The 20702-nt window shown below is 37.7% G+C and overlaps 1 protein-coding gene across 1 annotated transcript in view; it reads right to left on the bottom strand.

Annotated features, from left to right (window-relative positions):
- EYS (eyes shut homolog) overlaps positions 1–20702 on the bottom strand; it is a 1188193-nt gene that overhangs the window by 805460 nt on the left and 362031 nt on the right. The window contains 1 exon segment of the mRNA XM_036415133.1: positions 3795–3939. Coding sequence (XP_036271026.1) covers positions 3795–3939 — 145 coding nt within the window.

Genomic DNA, 20702 nt, shown 5'->3' with positions numbered 1-20702 from the left:
AGGGTCAGTTCTTTGCCCCTGTATGTTAGAGGTTGAAGTCGCATTTGCAGATGTCACCCAGAGTTTACTGGTGAAGGCAGCGCCTATGTGGTGTTTCCTCAGAGGGAAGGTGCAGTGCCTCCCTCCTGGCAGGCTGCTTTTCCAAATCTGAGGCATTCGCCTGGGAGTCGCCTTTCAGATAGCCCCACAATTGGGCCATGCGCCTCTGCTAGGTCTCCACCCTCACCTGGGTCATCTCCTTTCTTCCACATTTGGCCTTTATCCATCCCTCTCTCCTGCAGTGCTTGCCCTCTGGGCCGAAAGAAAAGGACTAAGGCCAAAAAGGACAAAGCCCAAAGGAAGTGAGTCTTGAACCCCCACATCCCATTCTCTGGATTTCTTCCCGCACCTCTTCTCTGTGTCACATCTTGAACGGGTACCCTGTGGCCCAGGCACATGGCTTCCAGTCAGCCTGGTAGAGTCGGTTTCCTCAAAGCTGTGGATCTGTAGCCAAGAGCCTGGCCTGGGTCTCAGCAACCCCATGCCTGCTGGAAAGGGCTGTTGGAGGAGGACTGGAGCCCATTGGTCATTAGCTTACCAACTCCAGAGAAGGCACCACAGGCTCATGTCCTGGCCATAGGCCCCACTCCCCTTCCCCCCCAGCCCCCACTGCTGAGCAGTGGTGATGTTACAGAGTCCCGGCCTAATTTGCATATTCCTCTCATTATATAGGATTATTAAGAAGTAAAAGAAAGTGTGATCATTGTTTCTCTGCTTCTATTATTGAAACTCTCCAGTCCATTCCATACACAGTTGTCAAAGTCATTTAATAATTATGTGAATTAGCATAGTGGGACCTGCAGAGTATTACGCTAAGCAAAATAAGGTGGTCAGAGAAATACAGGTATCACAAGATCTCACCTGTAAGTGGAATCTAATGAACAAAATAAACTGATGAACAAAATTGTTCCAGAGATAGGGAGCATGGAACAGACTGAGGAATCTCAGAGGGAAAAGGGGCAGGAGGGCAGGAAGAGATTAGCTAAGGGACTTTTATGCATTTATGCCTAACCCATGTACACAGATAATAGTGCAGGCAGGGGGTGTGGAGTGGAATGGAGGGGACCAATGGGGGGAAAAGGAAAACATCTGGAATACTTTCAACAACAAAGATAAACTTAGAAGAAAGTAACAAGCACACGAATTTAAAAAAAATAAACAAAAAAACACAACTTTTATTTTTAATCTTACTCTTTTCTCAAGTCTGTCCATTTCTTGTGCCCATCATAAAAAATAAAACCTTACTTTAATAAATGGTATATAATCTCACTCAGCAATTTAATTTTCCACACTCTCTCTTAAATCCTCTCCAAACAGACTGTGCACCCATTGATCTAGCAAAAATTCTTCTTGACAATGTCTTCAATGACATTTGCTTATCTAGTCCCAATGGTTAACATCCCTTCTTTTACTTACCCAAAAATAATACTTGATGCTGTTGACTATGCCCTCTACTTGAAACTATGTGGCTTTCTGAACTCTATCTTCTTTTATTTTCCCTCCTGTTACACTGACTGCTCTTCAGTTTATTTTGCTTGATCTCTTTCTCCCCTGTATTCCTAAATATTGCAGAACACCTGGGCTCAGTCCTTGGTCCTTCATTCTATCTCCATTTACTCCTTTTTGTTTTACGTTTATGTTTTCACTGAAGACTATCTCATACAGCCAACTGTGCATTTGACTTATCCACTGGGTTGTCTAATTGGCAACTCAATCATAAATTCTGAAGCAATGCTAAGCACTGTAGCTTGGAAGGAAAATAGACCGATTGTGAAAAAAATAAAGAACATGTTGATATTTCAAACTTTTAAGATGCATTTACAAAACTAGAACAATGTGTTATATCAAGTAATTTTACAAAATGTGTTTCTCAGTCACATGGAGCTCAGTGTGTCATTTCTTATTTTAATGCTGTGAGCAAGAGTAACAGCAGCAAAACAACAGCATGGTGAATGCAATTGCTAGTTGAATACCTAAAGTCCCCCCCAAAAAATCTCAATAATTTGAAAGATGAAGGGCAATATGAAATTTAGAACGAACACTGTTTCATAGCCAATAGGTAATGCTTCATATTTATATAAGAAAATCTATGAAAACTAACTTTGAATTTTTTTTTAACTTAAGCTGAGACTTTTGTGGATGTAACAGTTGTTACAAAGGTTACTTTCTTACACCTATCTGGATTCAACAGGAAAGGTACCTGCATATTCTTTGTTCAGGTGACTTAAATTGCTCTTGCATTTTGGTGACTTATTCACTAAAAATATTTCTAGTTCTTTATCAGTTTTGCTTTCTAATCTCATTTCTATTTGTTTAGTGTGTTTTATTCTTGTGAAAATCTTATATTGAATTTACTTAACTATTTTTCCTTTGAAAAAGAACCTAGTGATGTAGAATTCAAACATTAATAATTTGAGATTTTAACATTTTTGCTGGGTCCACATGATTAATATTGGCATATCAAAACAATACATTCTTATATTTCATAAGTATAATTTCTCAGCAGACAGAGGACTATAGTCCCATTTGTTTATTTTTTTTCCTTTGTTTCCCTTGCCCTAAGAGATATTTTGGCAAAAATATTGCCACAAGAGTTGTCTGAGATTTTCCTGCCTACTTCTTCTGCCAGGATCTTTATGGTTTCATGAGTTACATTTAAGTCTTATATCCATTTTGAGTTTATTCTTGTGTATGGTGTAAGTTGGTGGTCTAGTTTCATATTTTTTGCATGTATCTGTCCAATGTTCCCTTTATTGATTGAATGTCTTTACTTCATTATATGTTCTTACCTTCTTTGTCAAATATTTATTGACCATAGAGGCATGGGTTGATTTCTGGGCTCTCTGTTCTGTTCCATTGATCTATATGCCTGTTCTTGTGCCAGTACCAGGATGTTTTGATTATAATGGCCTTGCAATATGATTTGATATCTGGTATTGCGATTCCTCCAATTTTGTTCTTCTTTGTCAAGTTTGATGAGGTTATTCTGGGTCTTTTTTGGTTCTATATAAATTTTTGGAATATTTTTCTAGATCTGTGAAATATGCCATTGGTATTTCAATAGGGATTGCATTGAATCTATAGATTGCTTTGGGTAGTTTGAACATTTAAATGATTTAATTATTTCATTTAATGAATATGTTATATGTTTCCTCTTATTTGTGTCTTCCTCAATTTCTTTCTTCAGTGTCCTATAATATTCTGAGTAGAGGACTAACTAATGCTTTTCTTCTTTTTTAAAGTTTCTTGATGACTTTTCTCCCAATATTTGGATAGAATTTATTTGTTGAAATATTGTAATTGATATTAGGATACCTAACTCCAAATCATACTTTTCTGCTAGAACTTCAAATTCACAAAAGCTTCCTGATTGATTTTTAGTATATAGGTAGATTTAAAGGAAATAAACATATTTTATATGACATTTTAATAGCTATAACAGTATTTATCTTATATTATTCATACACCTATATTTATTTTCTGTATTATAAACATATAAAATATTTCAGAAAACTTCAATACAAAAAAGCATAAAAATATAAAACACCTTGAAATATAATCAATATATTTCTTAGTCTCTAGCAAATTGTAGATTAAAAGCATTTGTATTAATTTATAACATACCAAGAATTTCCTTGGCCTGTCTGTCTTATTTGCATGTGACAGGTTATATTGGGTTTTAGAGCGTAGTATAAGGTTTTCACTTATTTATAGATAGTGATAGGTTGATATAAGCAGGGCAGAGAGAGGCTTACCTGTATCACCAGGAACACAGAGGCTGTTGTATGCACAGGTTCTGTTAGCACAATCTTCTCCATCTAAACAAGGTTGGATTTCACATTCATTCATATCCAATTCACAGAGCTATCCATGGTACACAGGTTCACAACTACATAAAAACTTAGAGAAAAGTGAGGAAATGAGAAATAACATGGAATAGCAAAAATATTATAATATATACATACTCCTAATGTATAGACTAAACTTCAGATGTTTGACTTAATTTAAATAAATGGTTATGCTCCATTTCATTTTTTTTTTTTAAGAAAATACAATTTACCTTTTTTGGTTCTCAAAAATCTACAGAGTTCCCTGAATGAAATTTGAAACTGGCCCCTGGGGCAAGAAAAAACTAAAGAAAGGGGCAGTCCAGTCTAGACAGGCACGGTGTCAGGTTTAATAAACTAGGGAATCTTTATATCTTGGGCAGCTACAAGAAGACTCGATCTCCATCAGAATCTTAAAAGTTTTATAGAGGCCTTAAGAGGGTTCAGTCACATGTAGAGTGCAGATAATCTCAATAACACCTTCCTTTCTCAAAGCCACTTCTCAATCTTCGAAGTGTCTCCTAGTGTGGAAACAGTGGGTGGAACATAAATTACAAGGAGAGTGGAGAGGATAATAAGCCTCAGATGACATGGACCCAGCTTGAAGGTCAACTGTCAGTCACATCCTCTCAATAAGTTCTTCCAATAACCTTTTAGAAATGTTCCCCTTAAATATTATGTGAGATTTTTTTTTAATGAATAAGCTTGGGTACATAATTAATGAAACTTTGAAATATACTATTGAGCTTACTTCCATAACTGTAGTAATTTTATTATATAAATACTAAAGGCCTGGCGCACAAGATTTGTGCACTCAGGGTGGGGGGTTAGGGGTTCCTCAGCCCAGCTTGCATCCTCTCGCAGTCTGAGAGGTGTCAATTGGACATCCTTAACATTGACATGGAGGCAAGAAAGGCTCCTGCCACCATATAGGCTTCTGGCTAAGCAGCATCTCCCTTGGCATGCCCCCTGGTGCTCAGTGTGCCTCATAGCGACTGGCTGTTTGCATATTAGCCTTTTTATGTAGGATAAACTTTTAACTATATTTTAGGTTGAAATGGAAGACTATTCTGTCTACAGATTTAATGTTATTTTTAAGATATTAAAGACCTCCTCTTTTATTGGCACATGATGGAGAAATCATGTAATTCAATAATTAGATGTCAGCTTCAAAAGTATCACATGCTTAAAAAGAAATATTGATTTCTGAGAGAAAGGGAGAGGGAGAGAGAGAAACATAAATGATGAAAGAAAATAATTGATTGGCTGTCTCCTGCCTGCCTCACACTGGGGATAGAGCCACAACCTGGGAAGGTGCCCTGATGGGGAATCAAACACTGACCTCGTGATTCATAGATCTACACTCAACTACTGAGCCATGCCAGTCTGGCTAAGTGTCACACACTTAATTAAGGGAGTTATCTTCAAAAACACTGTCATTGACCTGAAGCGCTGAAGCATGAAACAGACTGACGTAGAAAATGGTTTCCAGAAACTTCATCTGAATCACCTTTTAATGTACACTATTCCCTCCTTACCTTATTCATTGGCCTCTCAGGACTCTGAGTTGCTAAGCTCAGATTTGTCCTCTAGACTTTTATTTGAAAGAGATTCTTTGCTCCTATGTGAATTTCTTTTTATTGATTCTGACCTTGTCTCAATTTATTTCTGATTTCTTTCTGCTAGTCTAAGCTGTGGCAGAGATATATGGTAGAATTACCTTGAAATTATTTTCAGTCTATTTCTAGATATTATATGATTATGTCTTTGTTTCAACATCTAGTCAGTCTGTATCTACTTGCCAGAAGTTAGAAGATCAATTCTCCTTAGTTGTGTACTGATATATGTAAAATTACATAGGTAAAACAACAAACACTAATTGATGATTAAACCAAAAAACTATGTTTAAAAAGATCATTTAAACTCTCTTAACTTCTTGTTTTAATAGAAAAAAAATATTGAATTAATTTCCACAGATAACTATACATTGAGGGAAATGTATACTTAGCAAAACAAGCTCTCCATAGTGATAGGGCTTTCCCCTCTTATAAAAATCTAAATAAAAAGCCTTTACCACGTTTCCTTGTAATGCTTTTGAGACAGATTTTTATTCCACTTTTCCAAAGGAACTCTATCTAATTAACTTCAGCATTGACATAGTTGTAATTACAATGAAAACATAACCAACATAAATCTAACATGCCCATGACCCTCTTTTTTTCATTCACCACATTGATTTGTGTGCCAGACTTTAGTTGGGACTCAAATCCAAGTGTACTAGTGAATAAGGCTTGGACTTGCTTTGGAAAGTCTCACAGAGAAGTCAGGGACATCAACTATAAGCATTACAGTAAATATATTTTAACTAGAGGCTGGTGCATGAAATTTGTGCATAGGTAGGATCCCCAGGCCTGGCTGACAATCAGGGCTGATCAGGGACTCCCTTCCTCAGTTGCCAGCCAGGGCCTTCTTTTCCCAGCTCTCGGCCAGGGTCTTCCTTTGTTCCATGCCACCCCCTGGTAGTTAGTGCACATCATAGTGAGTGATAGAACTCCCAATATCCCTGTAGAACTCCCACAGGGACACTTTGCATATTAGCCTTTTATATATATATATATAAATAGGGAAAGGCGTGAAGTACTTATAAAAACACGGCTAATTGCTAGGGAAGACGACAGGAAAGGTTGTACTGGTTAGTCATAAAGAAAGAGTGGGATCTTTGTATCACTTGGACAGAAAGCATTAAAAATGAATATGAAAGCCCTAGCTGGTTTGACTCAGCGGAAATAGTGTTGACCTGGGGACTGAAGGGTCCTGGGTTAGATTCTGGTCAAGGGCATGTACCTCACTTGCGGGCTTGATCCTTGGCCCTGGTCAGGGTATGTGTGAAGGCAACTAATCAATGTGTCTCTCTCATCTCAATATTTATCTCCCTCCCTCCCACTCTCTCTAAAAATCAATGGAAAAATATCCTCAGGTGAGGATTAAAAAAAAAATGCATGCACAAGGTCAAGCTGTTGTAAAAGAGAATTGTATTTCTCAGGAGCTCATTATGTGACTGGGAAATTGAACATAATTACTCTTAAAGGGTAAAGTTAATCCAATGACTGTGACTACTTTAATTTATATTCACAAAGCAACATTTTTCTCCATTTCCACTATCACACTAGTGTATCCCAATCTAGTGCAAGATAATATAATGAATGCTTCAGATACATTACTAAAACTTAGGTATACTTGTTAATGATAGCCTTTCTTTGTTATTGTGTGTTCTTAGTAAATAAAAGATGATTCCAAGGGACCAGACTAGGAGTTGGGCACAGTGAAAACATGATCAAAGTCACTAATCATCCTAGAGATGAAAATCAAAACAACAATTCGGTACTATATCACATCTGTCAGAATGGCTATCATCAACAAATCAACAAATGACAAGTGCTGGTGAGGATGAAGAGGAAAAAGAACCCTCTTGCACTCCTGGTAGGAATGCAAACTGGTACAGCCACTGTGGAAAACAGTATGGCATTTCCTTGAATAATTAAAAATGGAATTGCCATATGACCCAGTAATTCTGCTTATAGGAATGTATCCCAAGAAACTAGAAACACCAATCAGAAAGGATATATGCACCCTTATGTTCATAGCAGCACAATTTACTAATACTATATCTAAGATATGGAAATAGCTGAAGTGCCCATCAGCAGGTGAGTGAATTAGAAAACAGTGGTATATCTATACAATGGAATACGAAGCTGTTATAAAAATGAAGGAATTCTTATCATTTGAAACAGCATGGATAGACCTAGAGAGCATTATTCAAAGCAAAATGAGCCAGTCAGAAAAATATAAATATCACATGATCTCACTCATTTGTGGAATATAATGAACAACATAAACTGACGAACAAAAACAAAAAGATTCAGAGACAGAACAGCATCGTACAGACTGTCAAACCTCAGAGGGAAGGCAGAGGAGGGTGGGGTGAAGGGGGAAAGATCAACCAAAGGACTTGTATGCATGCATATAAGCATAACTAATGGACACAGATACTAGGGGGGTGAGGGCATGTGCCAGGGTTTGGGGGTAGTTGGGGAAAAGGAGGCATATGTATTACTATATGTACTACTTTAAATGTGAAAAAAAAAGAAATATTGTGAAATAACAAAAACAAAACAATAACCTACTTTCTAGTCTAGAATGTAGAATATTATAAATTATTTTGGGACATCTTCTTAATGATAGATTTGCATAATGATCATTTATTTTTATCTATTTTAAGTAGCAATTTATGCATTAAATTTACCAAATGCTCTGACTCTCTCTCTCTCTCCACCCCCCCTTTCTCTCTCTCTTTTTTAAAGACAGAAAATGTTTATATCCCTTGCCTTTTGCCAAATTTTGTTTTCTATAATTAAACAAAAAGGTTTCTAAGAGGCTTCGTTATCAAACCAATAGCAGAAAATAACAGCGAACCTTGATTTTTATTAACAACTTATGGACCCAGTTATCCTAAATAATAAAAGGGAAATTTGTTAAGTGTCTGGTAGCTGTTCGACTATTCAAACAATCAAGAGTAATATATATAGCCAGTGTCCCTGACAACCATGATGACCAAATGACTGGTCATCATGAAGTGCATTGGGACTGGAGATTGGCGGGGTGGGACTGGGGACTGGAGAGCAGGCTGAACAGCTGACCTCCTGATCCCTGCCCCTGGCCCACAGGCTTCGATGCATCAGCGATGACAAAGGGGGAATCAGATGGGTGGCGGGAGAACTGGGCTGGCTGTAAGACTGTTGGGATCACCAGCTCATCCCCAGCTGCTTGGGGGCTCAGACCTGTGGGAAAGCAGGAGCTGGCAACTTCACCTCCATGTACATGTGCTGAGCCGCCTGCTGATGGAACACGCTGCCCACTAGGGGCCGCTCACACTAGGGTGGGTAGGTCACAAGCATGCCCTGCAGCTTCTATCAGCGCCTCAAGCCTCAACAGGATGAGCGGGAGTGGCAGATAGAAGCTACAGGCGGTGTTGTACTGCAGTTTTTGGCCAGATCCCTGCAGGCCACCCTGAGGAACCCCACCCATGCATGAATTCATGTACTGGGCCTCTAATTTTATAATAATTATTGCACTGTATGTTAAAAGTCTGTAAAATATTTCTTCCTATTGGTCAAGTCCTATTTTAACAACTATTGTAACAATACATGCATAATTTAAATATCATGTTGCAAAGGAACAATTAAGGCCATCAAATATGTAATATACAATATTTTTGATAAAATGGAAATCTCTAATTTAAATTCAAAGCTTTTATTTCAAAAGTTTTAGTGGAATTAAACTAAAGTAAGTTGTCAAGGTATTGAACGTTTTTGTTTAATATTTTTAAAAAATTTGATAGTGACCTAAATTTTTCCAGATAGCTTTTTAAGATATTTTCCAATCAATAAGAAACATTTTAACAGGTGACTTCTGAAAAAAATTCAATACACTAAGATAAAGTGCAGGGGGGAAAAAAGTAACTCTAATTTACATAAAGTAATATTGTCTTAACAAAAAGAGATGAAAAAATGTAAGATAATCATAGAAGCTTACAGCCCTAAAATGAGCCCCTGGTTTATATTATCCTTTACATTATTCTATTATCTTCTTTTCACCTTGTCTCAGATATGAAGGGAATTAAAAAGAAACATTGTTTCTATGCTATTAAGAAGCTGAATTATTTTAAAATATAACCACTAGGTTGATTAAATCATATTACAAGTTCTAAGATGTAGTAAATATTTTTAAAATTCATTTTCTTTGTTTTAATATATTGAGGTGACACTGTTTAGCAAAATTATATATTTCAGATGCACAATTAAAGAACATATCATCTGTACACTGTATTGAAGATTTTATTTAAATATTTATTTATAATATTAGTATTTGATACATGATTTTTAATAGATCATTTTATAAAAACATATAGTCAAAAGACAAAAATTAAACTATCATCTCTCAGTGATGAAACTTTATGATTAGAAATTCTTAGTCCATTGTAGCAATTCAAAATTTGATAGAATTCAGGATATATTGATATTTAAAGAAATTTAAATAATTTTCTTGTGATTCCATAACTACAATTCTAAGCCACAGTTCTTTATAATGAATGATATTTTCTCTCTTATATGTGAAATCTAAGGAAGACAATAAACTGATGAATAAAATAGAACCAGAGGCAGGGAAACGTGAGAGCAATTGAGCAATCATAGAGGAAAGGGGGAAATGGCCGGGGAGTGGTGGGGGTTGGGGTTGGGGGTTAACTAAAGAACGTATATGCATATACCATTGCCCAAGAATACAATAATAGAGCGGTAAAGGCCTGGGGTGGGGTGGGGTGGGAACTGGATGGCTGGGAGCAAGGGGAAAAAGGGGGGACATCTGTAATACCGGTACTCTCAACACTAAAGATTAAAATATAATAATAAAATAAAATAAGCTGAAAGGATTCCACTCCAATGGAATAAGGTGATTGGGAACTTTCTGGGAAATGTTTGATATAATTTTCCTGGGTAATAGAAGACCTTTAGCACTGGAACCACAAGACCTGAATTTAAATCCTATTCCTCTTACTATTGGGGAAAATAAAAGTTTAACAAGTTATAGGAAAAAATCATTAGAGCATGAACAAAATCAAGTCACGATTTGACTTTGGGTGGTGGGCACACAAGTCAATATACACAACATGTATCACAGAAATGTACAATTGAAACCTATATGATCTTATTAACCAACATCAACCAATAAATTTAATAAAAATAGAAAAAGAATATGAATAGCCTATTATATCTGCAACATAAAGATTCTCATATAAAATTTTATAAAGAAGCTAAATAAATCCTCTAGATAATATATTTTATTTTAATCAGTTATAAAATATGATATAAAATGTATCTGTTCTACAAGTTTCCATTTTTAACAAAACAGTTATATGTATTATATAATGCAAAATAATTATAGTCTCTTAAAAATTTGAACCTAAAATATCAAATTTAATATTAATCTAAGAGAATATTGCATGTGCTCAGATATGTGGTTTATTTCAATTTATCCAGCATCTTTAAGATGCTGTACTTTAAGATGGTCTAGATGCAAAAAGGAAAAAAAAATAAAAGTGAACTATTTTTTACCCAAAATATTTATTCCAGAGAATGACTATCTTTACAATATTCTTTGTGTGTCACTATTATGATTGTACTGCATATGGATGTGAATTTAATCTGAAATAATGCTGTTATGTTCAGTGTAATAGAGTTCATTTGCATTAATAACTGTTTTCTAAGCAAACAACTTATTTTAAAGTACATTGACTAATGATTTTCTACTTAAATGAACATTAAAGAATGATTTTAAACTTTGTAACTAAAGAACTGATGAATTCACAAATATCAAACACTGACTGGTCACAATATTTTTGTTGGTAATGGTTTGGTTATGATAATATCAGGCAAGCCTTTGAAACATCTTTTCTTCTATATTCTTTAAACAGGCCGGCCACTGTTACTGTAATTGTTCTAGTGAATTCTCTATTTTCATATAAATTTTTAGTAGAACAATATTATTGTCACTGACCTAAATGAATTGATTATTATGGCTTAAAAAGACATTAGTTCTATTGGATAACATGTGTTAGCAAGTGTCAGAAAATGTCAATTCCACTGTCCGGTTTTGCAATAGTTTTGAAAATAAATTGAGGCTGTTATCCAGACACTGTCATATATCAAGAAATTCATTTTTAAGTGACACATTAGGATGAATTATTAATTGTTTCAGGCTTTAGTTTCAAAAACCAAAAGAGTTAATGAAACAGATTAAAAACACAGATATAGCCGGGACCGGTTTGGCTCAATGGATAGAGCGTCGGCTTGGGGACTGAAGGGACCCGGGTTCGATTCCGGTCAAGGGCATGTACCTTGGTTGCGGGCATATCCCCGGTGGGGGTGTGCAGGAGGCAGCTGATTGATGACTCTCTCATCGATGTTTCTAACTCTCTATCTCTCTCCCTTCCTCTCTGTATAAAATCAATAAAATATATTTTAAAAAATAAAAAATAAAAATAAAAACACAGATATAATCATGAATTATATTATGTAATAATTATTGTTTTAATATTTTCATTGGGTGTCTGTAATTTAATTTGTAATAAGTATACAATTGGTGTTGAGGTGTTAGATTATTTCAAAGATTTCTAATGGGTAAGCCAATTCTAAAACTAAACAAAAAATGTTTAATCAAAAAACTCAATCCTGTAAAACCAAAGCTATATATAAAAATGTACTTAGTCATTTTTCAGATGTTCATAGTTATTTTTTACCTTTTAAACATTTTACTGCACTAAATATGACTTTTCTATAATAATTTAAACAGTAATTTTTGATAATTGAGTAATAAATGCCAATGTACCTATCATCTATATTTAATTCATCTTAACATTTTCCCAAGTTGCTAAATAATTTTTAAGGAAAATATACCTAATGAACATATTTAAAGCCCATTTTTATATACCAATGTTAATTAACCTCCAATCTTTTTTACAAAAAGATCACTATCTTAGGATGGTATGCATTTCTCAAAATATGTTTTAATATTTCATTAAATATCAATACTAGCTTAAAAATTAAATAATTAGCTATCAATCTATTAATATCTGCACACAACTCATATAAAGAAACAATAGCCTGGCCAGTAGGGCTCAATGATTGGGTGTCAACCTCTGAACCAGAAGGTATGGTTGGATTCCAGGTCAGAGCACATCTTGTGGGCTCAATCCCCAGTGAAGGATAGCAGAAGCAGCCAATCAATGATTTTCATCACTGTTGTCTAAAGAGTTTTAAGAGTTATTTGCATATTATGCATAATAGTTTTTTACTAGTATTAGATATGTCTTTTGAAAATATTTTCTTCCAGTCCGTAGTTTGTCTATCAACAATAATGAAACAAACAACCTAATTAAAAATGGGCATGAACAGACAGACACCTAAACAAAGAAGTCATAGTGATGTAAAATAAGCATATGAAAAGGTGCTCCACACCATATGTTATTGGGGAAGTGCAATTAAAACAAAGAGATGCCAATATACAACTCTTGGAATAGCTAAATTTCCAGAGCACTGACAATACTCAATGCTCATTAGAATATAAAACACAATAGAGACTCCATTCACTTCTGATGGAAAATCTATAATGATACAGTCACTTTGGAAGACAGTTTGGCGGTTTCTTCAAAAATAGTTTTCTAGGTAATATGCTGCATATATTATTCTCATATAATATTTTATTTTTCCACTCATCACATATTTCAGTAAACATTTAAGGAGTATATATTCATATAATTTATAGTAAATTACATATAGTTTTCTGTTTATCCTATATTTGAGGCTCAATGGACCTGGGTTTCCGTCTGGCCACCAGCAGGCACTCAGGACCCGGGCTTCCCTCGCAGCCATGGCTTCATCTGGAAGGTTGTCTGGAAGGACATCTGATATAATTAGTATAGTGTATTATGCTTTTATTATTATCTATATCACATGTGTCAAACACAAGGCCCGCGGGCCAAATCTGTCCCGCCAGGCCTTGCAACGTGGCCCGCACCGCGCTGTCATCACTGCACTCCGCTGCGTTTCCATCACAATGACAGTTTATGACTGTTCAGTAAACCATTCGGCCCGCGATTTAGGCTGGATTTTAGGTTTTGGCCCCTTCTCTGATTGAGTTTGACACCCCTAATTTATATAATAAAAGCCCAGCGGTCTTTACAGCAGAACGACTGGAACGACCTGTCACTATGAAGCACTGGCCACAGGGGCCGCCACCAGTGCTACTGCAGAGCCTGAGGGCCCAGGGCCAGTTATCCACAGCCGCCAAGGCACTGGTAAAGAATGTGAAGGTAGCCAGTGTGAGCATGCAGCTTGAGATGAAGGCTCTGTGGGACAAATTCAACCAGCTGGGCACCCAGATGATTGTCACCAAGGCTGATGGTCAGGGCTCCCAGCTGGGACTCTCCCCACATGATGCCAGTCTGTGGCAGCAGGCTATGGCCTGGCCTACATGAGCATGACTGAGAAGCGGGGTGGGGGGCATAGCCTAGCCACCTGCAGGTCCAGCTTCTTTGCTATCAGAGTCCCGGCTCTAGTAACAGCTGCCTGGCATGCTGGACTGGAGTGTGCTGCTCGGGAGGCCAGGAAACCAGAGGAGAGAAACCCTGTGGACCTGCCGCCGAACCACCAGCCAGGACCTGGCACAGCCAGAAACAGACCAGGGAAAGGCAGCCACCTTTGAGGGGCCTTGCCACCAGCCAACTTTTGGTGGATCCCACCTCAAAGGAAACTCGATCTTTGATTCCTTAGTTCAGTCTATCCCTGCCAAAAAGGAGCAGCTGGGCATATTTTAGGGGAGAATTAAGACTCTAAAACAGGGTGTTCTGTTCCATGGAGATTGCTACCCAGTTGTCTTAAGTCTAAATTCCGGGTGGTTTGGGGGCCTGGCTCTGCCACTGTGGCCCGTGTCTTCCAATTGGCCTGTATTTGTCTTCCCAAAGAGAAGAAAGCGAACATTTCAATACTAGGATTTGACCAACAGACAAAGGCAAGTGCCAGGCTATGTCTAATGTACAAACAGAGACACGCCACCAGCTCTGAGTCCACCTGGCCAAAGGGAGCTCAGGGCCTATTTGCAGAGCCTTCTAGAGATTTTTGTTTCCTAGATGAGCCTGTCCTCCCTGGGAAGCCTGGGGCCCATGCTCAGCTCCAGCTCAGTGGGTCTTCTCCAGGCCCCTCCCCTGGCCAGCCCCATCCCTGATTGGCCTCCCCAACCCCCATTGAGGGTGGGGTGGCTGTCCGGACCCAACCCGTGCATGAATTCATGCACCAGGCCTCTAGTAGATAATAAAAGCCTAATATGCTAAGTGTCCAGTCATATGGTCATCTGTTCAACTAATCAAAGTATAATATGCTAACGATATGCTAAGGATGTTTAACCACTTACTATGATATGCACTGACCACCAGTGGGCAGATGCTCTGATGGGTAAATTAGCTTGCTGCTGGGGTCCAGCCAATTGGAACTGAGCAAGATGGGCCAGGCACACCCTGAAGCCCTCCTATAGCCCCTCCCTGGCTGGCCAATTTCCCGCATCCTTCCCTGGCCCCTATTGTGCACCAGTAGGTTCTTGATTTAAACTTAAAGGTAAAGGAAATGACCTCAATTCTACCTTACTAAGGCCCTGGGCTAATTATAATAAAATTTTCATTGCAGTTTTGATACCCCCAATTGATTTTTTCTCTATGCATTATGGGTAAGGGCATGCACAGAAAAAAATTATAGTTATTCTAGAGGCCCAGTGCATGAAATTCATGCATGGGTTAGGTCCCTAGGCCTGGCCAGCAATCAGGGCCAATCAGGGCCAGGCCAAACAGGGCTGGGTTGAAGAGGAAGCAATGGTTGCTGGATGAGACTTGGAAGGAACAGACATCAGACACCAGATGCTGATACTGCCATTGTCAGTGCCCCACCACTGCGCGGTTCCCTGCTTCTCCCCCACCTTCTTCCCTCACTGCTACACTGCTACCACAGTGGGTGGGTGCTGGGCCAATCAGGGCTTACCAGCCAGGGGTAGGAATAGAGCATGGAAAGTTGGCTGTTGGCTCTGAGGAGGGAGCCAATCCTTGGCCCCCCTAGAAAAGGGGCCACATCCTCTGCCACCCACCCCCGGTTCCCTGTCCCAGTCTGGGGCTCAAAGGCCTCTGTAGGGTTGGGAGAGGAGGCAATGGGTGCCAGGCCAGGCAGAAAAGGAATGGACGCTGGACACTGACGCCACCCTCATTGGTGCTCTGCAACCACGCAGTAGGACGGCTGGGGGAGGTTGGCTGTGGGAGAACACTGACCACCAGGAGGCAGCTTATGCAATGTGAGTCTTCCCCCTGGTGGTCAGAGTGCATCATAGCAACTGGTTGTTTTGTTCATTCTGGTCACTTCAGTCGCTTGGGCTTTTATATATATAAATAATCCTTTTCTGTCAATCATCTGTAAATGCAAATTAAAGTATCCACCCAGAAAACTCCTCATTTAAACCATATAACTCAGGAGTTTGGGGCCATTGTCTCTCTCACTTGGAATGTATATTTGATAAATCACACTTTGCTTTACTTTCATTTTTGTTGACCATAAAATCTTTTCTGTGTCAAGAAGAAGAGCCAAGGTCCCAGACAGTAATCCCAGGGCAGGCCTCACCCAAGCTGCTCAAATATAACTTCCTACAGATGTATGTCACTTTATTTTAGGTTTTGTAATTATTTGTTTGCTGACCATTTACTTTTCTTCCTCCTTGAACAGCTTGTCCATATTCTTTACCTATATTTTCTTATTACTTCCTAACCTTAAACTGATTTCAGCAACGCTTAGTGCACATACTTTTGCGTGCATCTACTTGGCTATCACTAACAGCTTATTGTCTCAAACACAATTCAGAGGGAGTTTGTTGGACTCTACTCAAGTACAGACTGTAAAGACAAATGTTGACGCATTTTAAAAATGTATTTTATTTTTTAGATTATTTTAAGCTTCACAGAAAAATTAAGCTAAAAATGCAGTTATGATATAGCTCTTCCCTCCATAAATGAAAAATACTTCCCCCATTTTCAACATCCTCCACCACAATAGTACATTAATTTAAATTGATGAACCTATACTAACACATCATTATCACCCAAAGTCCATAATTTATATTAGAATTCACTCTTATGTTTGAGCATTCTATGGGTTTTGACAAATGTATAACACATGCCCACTGTCATAATAGCATACAGAATAGTTTCACTGTCCTAAACATCATGAGTTCTACTTATTCATCTCTTCTTTCCCTCCAACTGCTGATAACCACTGATCTCTTTACTGTCTCTGACATTTTGCCTTTTCAATAATGTTATTTATTTGGAATCTATATATATAAAAGTCTAAGCGATCATTACAACCAAATGTCCGGAATGACTGGAACCCATCACTGTGACACACACTGACTACCAAGGGGCATACACTCAATGTAGGAGCTGCCCCCTGGTGGTCAGTGTGCTCCCACAGCAGAAATACTGCTCAGCTGACTGACATGTCCTTGCAGGCCCACTATCCCATGGCAGCCACTCATTCCCTCGGTAGTCCTGCAGGTCCAGTCTCTGGAGAATGGGCCAGGCACCAATGGACCAGCGCCTCCAGCACAATCCTGACAGCACCACTGGCCTCCTGGAAGTCGCCTCAGGCACTGCAGCTGCTTCCCCTCCCTAGGTGCTCTGCAAGGAGCAAAGGATATAAAAGTGGCCACCAGGTGGCTCTCAAAAAACAGCATGAATGTCAGCAGGAGGAATCTATATTAGATCCCTAGCTGGCAAGGGCATCCCATTGCCTGCCCAGAGAGCCAATCACATCTTAGCCCCCGTCTCTCCCTCCTTGGGACCCCACCAATGCACAAATTCATGCACTGGGTCTCTAGTTATACTATAAAAGTCTTTTTAGATTGGCTTCTCTCCTTTGGTAATATGTATTTAAAATTTCTCTATGTATTTTCATGACTTGATAGCTCATTTCTTTTTAGTGCTGAATTATATATCATTATCTGGATGAATGCTTATGTATTCATTTACTGGTGGGCATCTTGGTTACTTCCAAGTGTTGGCAATTATGAATAAAGCTGATATAAGTTTCAACTCATTTGGGTAAATAGCACAGATATTGTAAGTTTTGAAAGAAACTCCCAAACTGTCTTCCAAAGTGATTTCCATTTATTTTTTTAAACCAGATGTAAATTACCTTGGGTTTCCAAATATCTTGTTTACTGCACAGACCTCAAAGACCATCTCTGAACTGAGGCTGGACACCTCCATTTCTGCTTTACCTTTCCGACCCCTGGAAAGGGCCTCTGGAACAAGGTGCCAGCACTGTGCAGTGCAACACTAATCAGAAGGTCAAAACTCATATCCAGAGGCCTCCAACATCTGTTTCATGTCACGTCGTCACGTCAAGTTTGTATTTCACTCATGGTTCAGTCAATACATTGTATTGGCAGCAGTTTTCTCTAACATGAATCGGGCTTGAAGATTAATATTCACAAAAACTCTTCAGCAATCTCCATGTGGAGCTGTCAGGGTAATCACCATTAATAGCTGGTTATTTTCCATCAAGCTTTTTAGGATTTTCTCAGTTTGAGACACACTTTGCTGCCATCAGCAAGACTGAATAGTGAATATCATCCCTATAATCAATTCAGCTCTCTGTAAATGAATTCATTGTTCTTGTGCTCATGAATACATCACACGGGTTCTCTTTTAAGTAGAGGGCATTGGGGCTGGCTTCATTCTGTAGCAATTTGAGACCTCATGCTGAATCTTGGGAAAGTAGTCTTCAGAAGCTACATAATAAATTCAAATAAAAAGTCTTCATTTCAATTTTTTAGGTCATTTTGGTTCTACTATTTATTCATGCCAATCTCCAACTCAGAGCTATCTCTTGGGTCCCATGCAGGGCAAATTGAAAATGCCAGGCAGTTAATGCCCCATACTGCATAATTTCTGTGGGCCTATTATCCAGTTAATAATCACATCTTCTGTTCAGTTAATAGCATTTTTTAAAAACATTAATTCTTTAACACTCTTTTTCTTGGCCAGAGCCCCATACTTTCAGGCTTGGTCATGATTCTGTTTTTGGACAGCGTTTTATAAGTAAAGGAGAAAGGGTGCTATTTCAGAGCCTAGGGCTTAAGAAGGTTTTTATGTTTCTGCTTATTCTCTTGAACCTCTGCCACTTCATGAGAAGAATATGCTAATGTAGTAAGGATGGGAGACACTGGGAGTAGAGCCATTTCAGCTGACATAACAGACTTATAAAAACTCCTCCCACTTTAGCCAGGTTCAAGAGAAACCTAGATGAACTTAATCTATGTACATTAGCTAAATTATAGGATAACACAGATATGAAAATAATAACAAATGATTGCGATTTTTAACGACTGAATATTCAGGATTTTTGCTAAGCAACAGCAGCAGCCTAGATAGTAATTTTAAGGAGTATATGTCCTCTATAGACAGGTGGAAAATAAGGAACTTAAATATCTGTATTCACTTTAATCTCCCTTTCTTTTTATTTTTATTAAATTTATTGGGGTGACATTTGTCAACATGAACATAATAGGTTTCAGGTGTGGGTTTCTATGTTATAAGAGCTGTATATTGCACCGTGTGCCCAGCATCAATAGTCAAATCTCTTTTCTAATAAAAGTAAAACTTATTCTGTGTCATAGGGAATCTGTACTTCTCTGCATAACAAGACTTCCCCTAAAGGCCACTGACAAAAAGACTTATGAACTGTTGCCAATTTTCCCTGGCCGGTCCTGAACATTTCTCACTGGTTCTAGCCTATAAAAAAGAATTATATTTCATCTTTGCTGATGAGAGATGAAAAACTTAACTGGGAAGAGATAATCTATATCCTAAAAGAGTTATAAAGCCTATCAACTTACATAGCCACAAAGTTGGTAGGACAATCAGAGAATAAACATAAGTCTTAAATGAGCTAACATTGTCATGGATTGGGAAGGAAGAATTAATATGCTAATATGAGCATCTGGATCAATGAAAATATGATAGCTAATCAAAGACAGGACTTAATTTTAGCTTAGAAAATTAGGGTAGAAGTGCCAGAGTTGTCTTTTTTGTTGTTGTTTTATTTTATTTTTTTATATAATAGAGGTAGCAATTCATCAGTTCATAAGCTCATTATTATGGGAATGTTTGAAGGAATCAATTGTACATAAATTGCTTAATTACCCCTTCATTTCTATATTCAGAGTTTATAGGAGGGCATTTCATCAGCTAAGAAGGAAGTCCATTCACCCAGCAGGATACTGCACTTGCCAACATTAAGCACAGAATTGGTGAGAAGGCACTTATAAAGATACTTTTTTATTATCTTTATAATCTCTATGGCAATTATCTTTTATAGGCTGGAGATAATGTGAAGTTGGGTTCTCTGATATGAATTAGGAAAATGGGATTCAATGATAGATAAATCTTGTTGAATTTGTTTGCCTATCATAAAAAATAAATTAAGCAAATAACAATACACATCAGGGAAATGGAATGGTGATTGTTGGATTGATTCACAGATTATCTTTGGCTAATCAATGATGGGTTACTAGAAATAAATTAGATGGATAATTTATTTTCAAATGTATATATGTATTTATTTTTTCAGGACAAAAATTAGATTTAACTTGCCTTTGTAGGGATTCGTAGGCTTTTAGACAACTTCAGACCTAAGCTTTGTCACACACTTAGTCCCTCAACTGGAGGATTGCAAGTCCTTGAAGTAGAAACTTGCAATAGAATCACATGTGTTACACGTTTGTTCCTGAAGTCTCCTCAGAGGGATCTGAGGTCATTTGCCAGTATGATTTCACTGATGAAAGAAAGATATGCATACCTTTCAGAGGTTATTTATAGTGGCCCTGAACTTATGATTTTCTTTGAAATATCTTTGTTCCACCAGTAAAAAGACAAGATTATTTAAATTTGGTAGATTAGCCACTAAACTATGTTTTATTTTGCTTCTCCCCCACCCACACATAGTTCCTGAATATTTAGTGTATTCAATATGCTTAGTAATTAATAGAGAGAATTTTCATACTGGAATAAAATATTATAAAGGAAAGCCCAGCTGGAAGATTTTGAAATGCCCCTTCATACTCATTCAAATTTTAAACTAAGAACAATTTTACATTCCTAAGTGATTTTAGTGTTTAGCATCCCCTTGGAAG

Source organism: Pipistrellus kuhlii, unplaced genomic scaffold, assembly GCF_014108245.1.
Source record: "Pipistrellus kuhlii isolate mPipKuh1 unplaced genomic scaffold, mPipKuh1.p scaffold_m20_p_5, whole genome shotgun sequence".
Lineage (NCBI taxonomy): Eukaryota > Metazoa > Chordata > Mammalia > Chiroptera > Vespertilionidae > Pipistrellus > Pipistrellus kuhlii.
The sequence above is the reverse complement of the archived record's forward strand: the minus strand, read 5'-3'. Positions and strand labels throughout refer to the sequence as shown.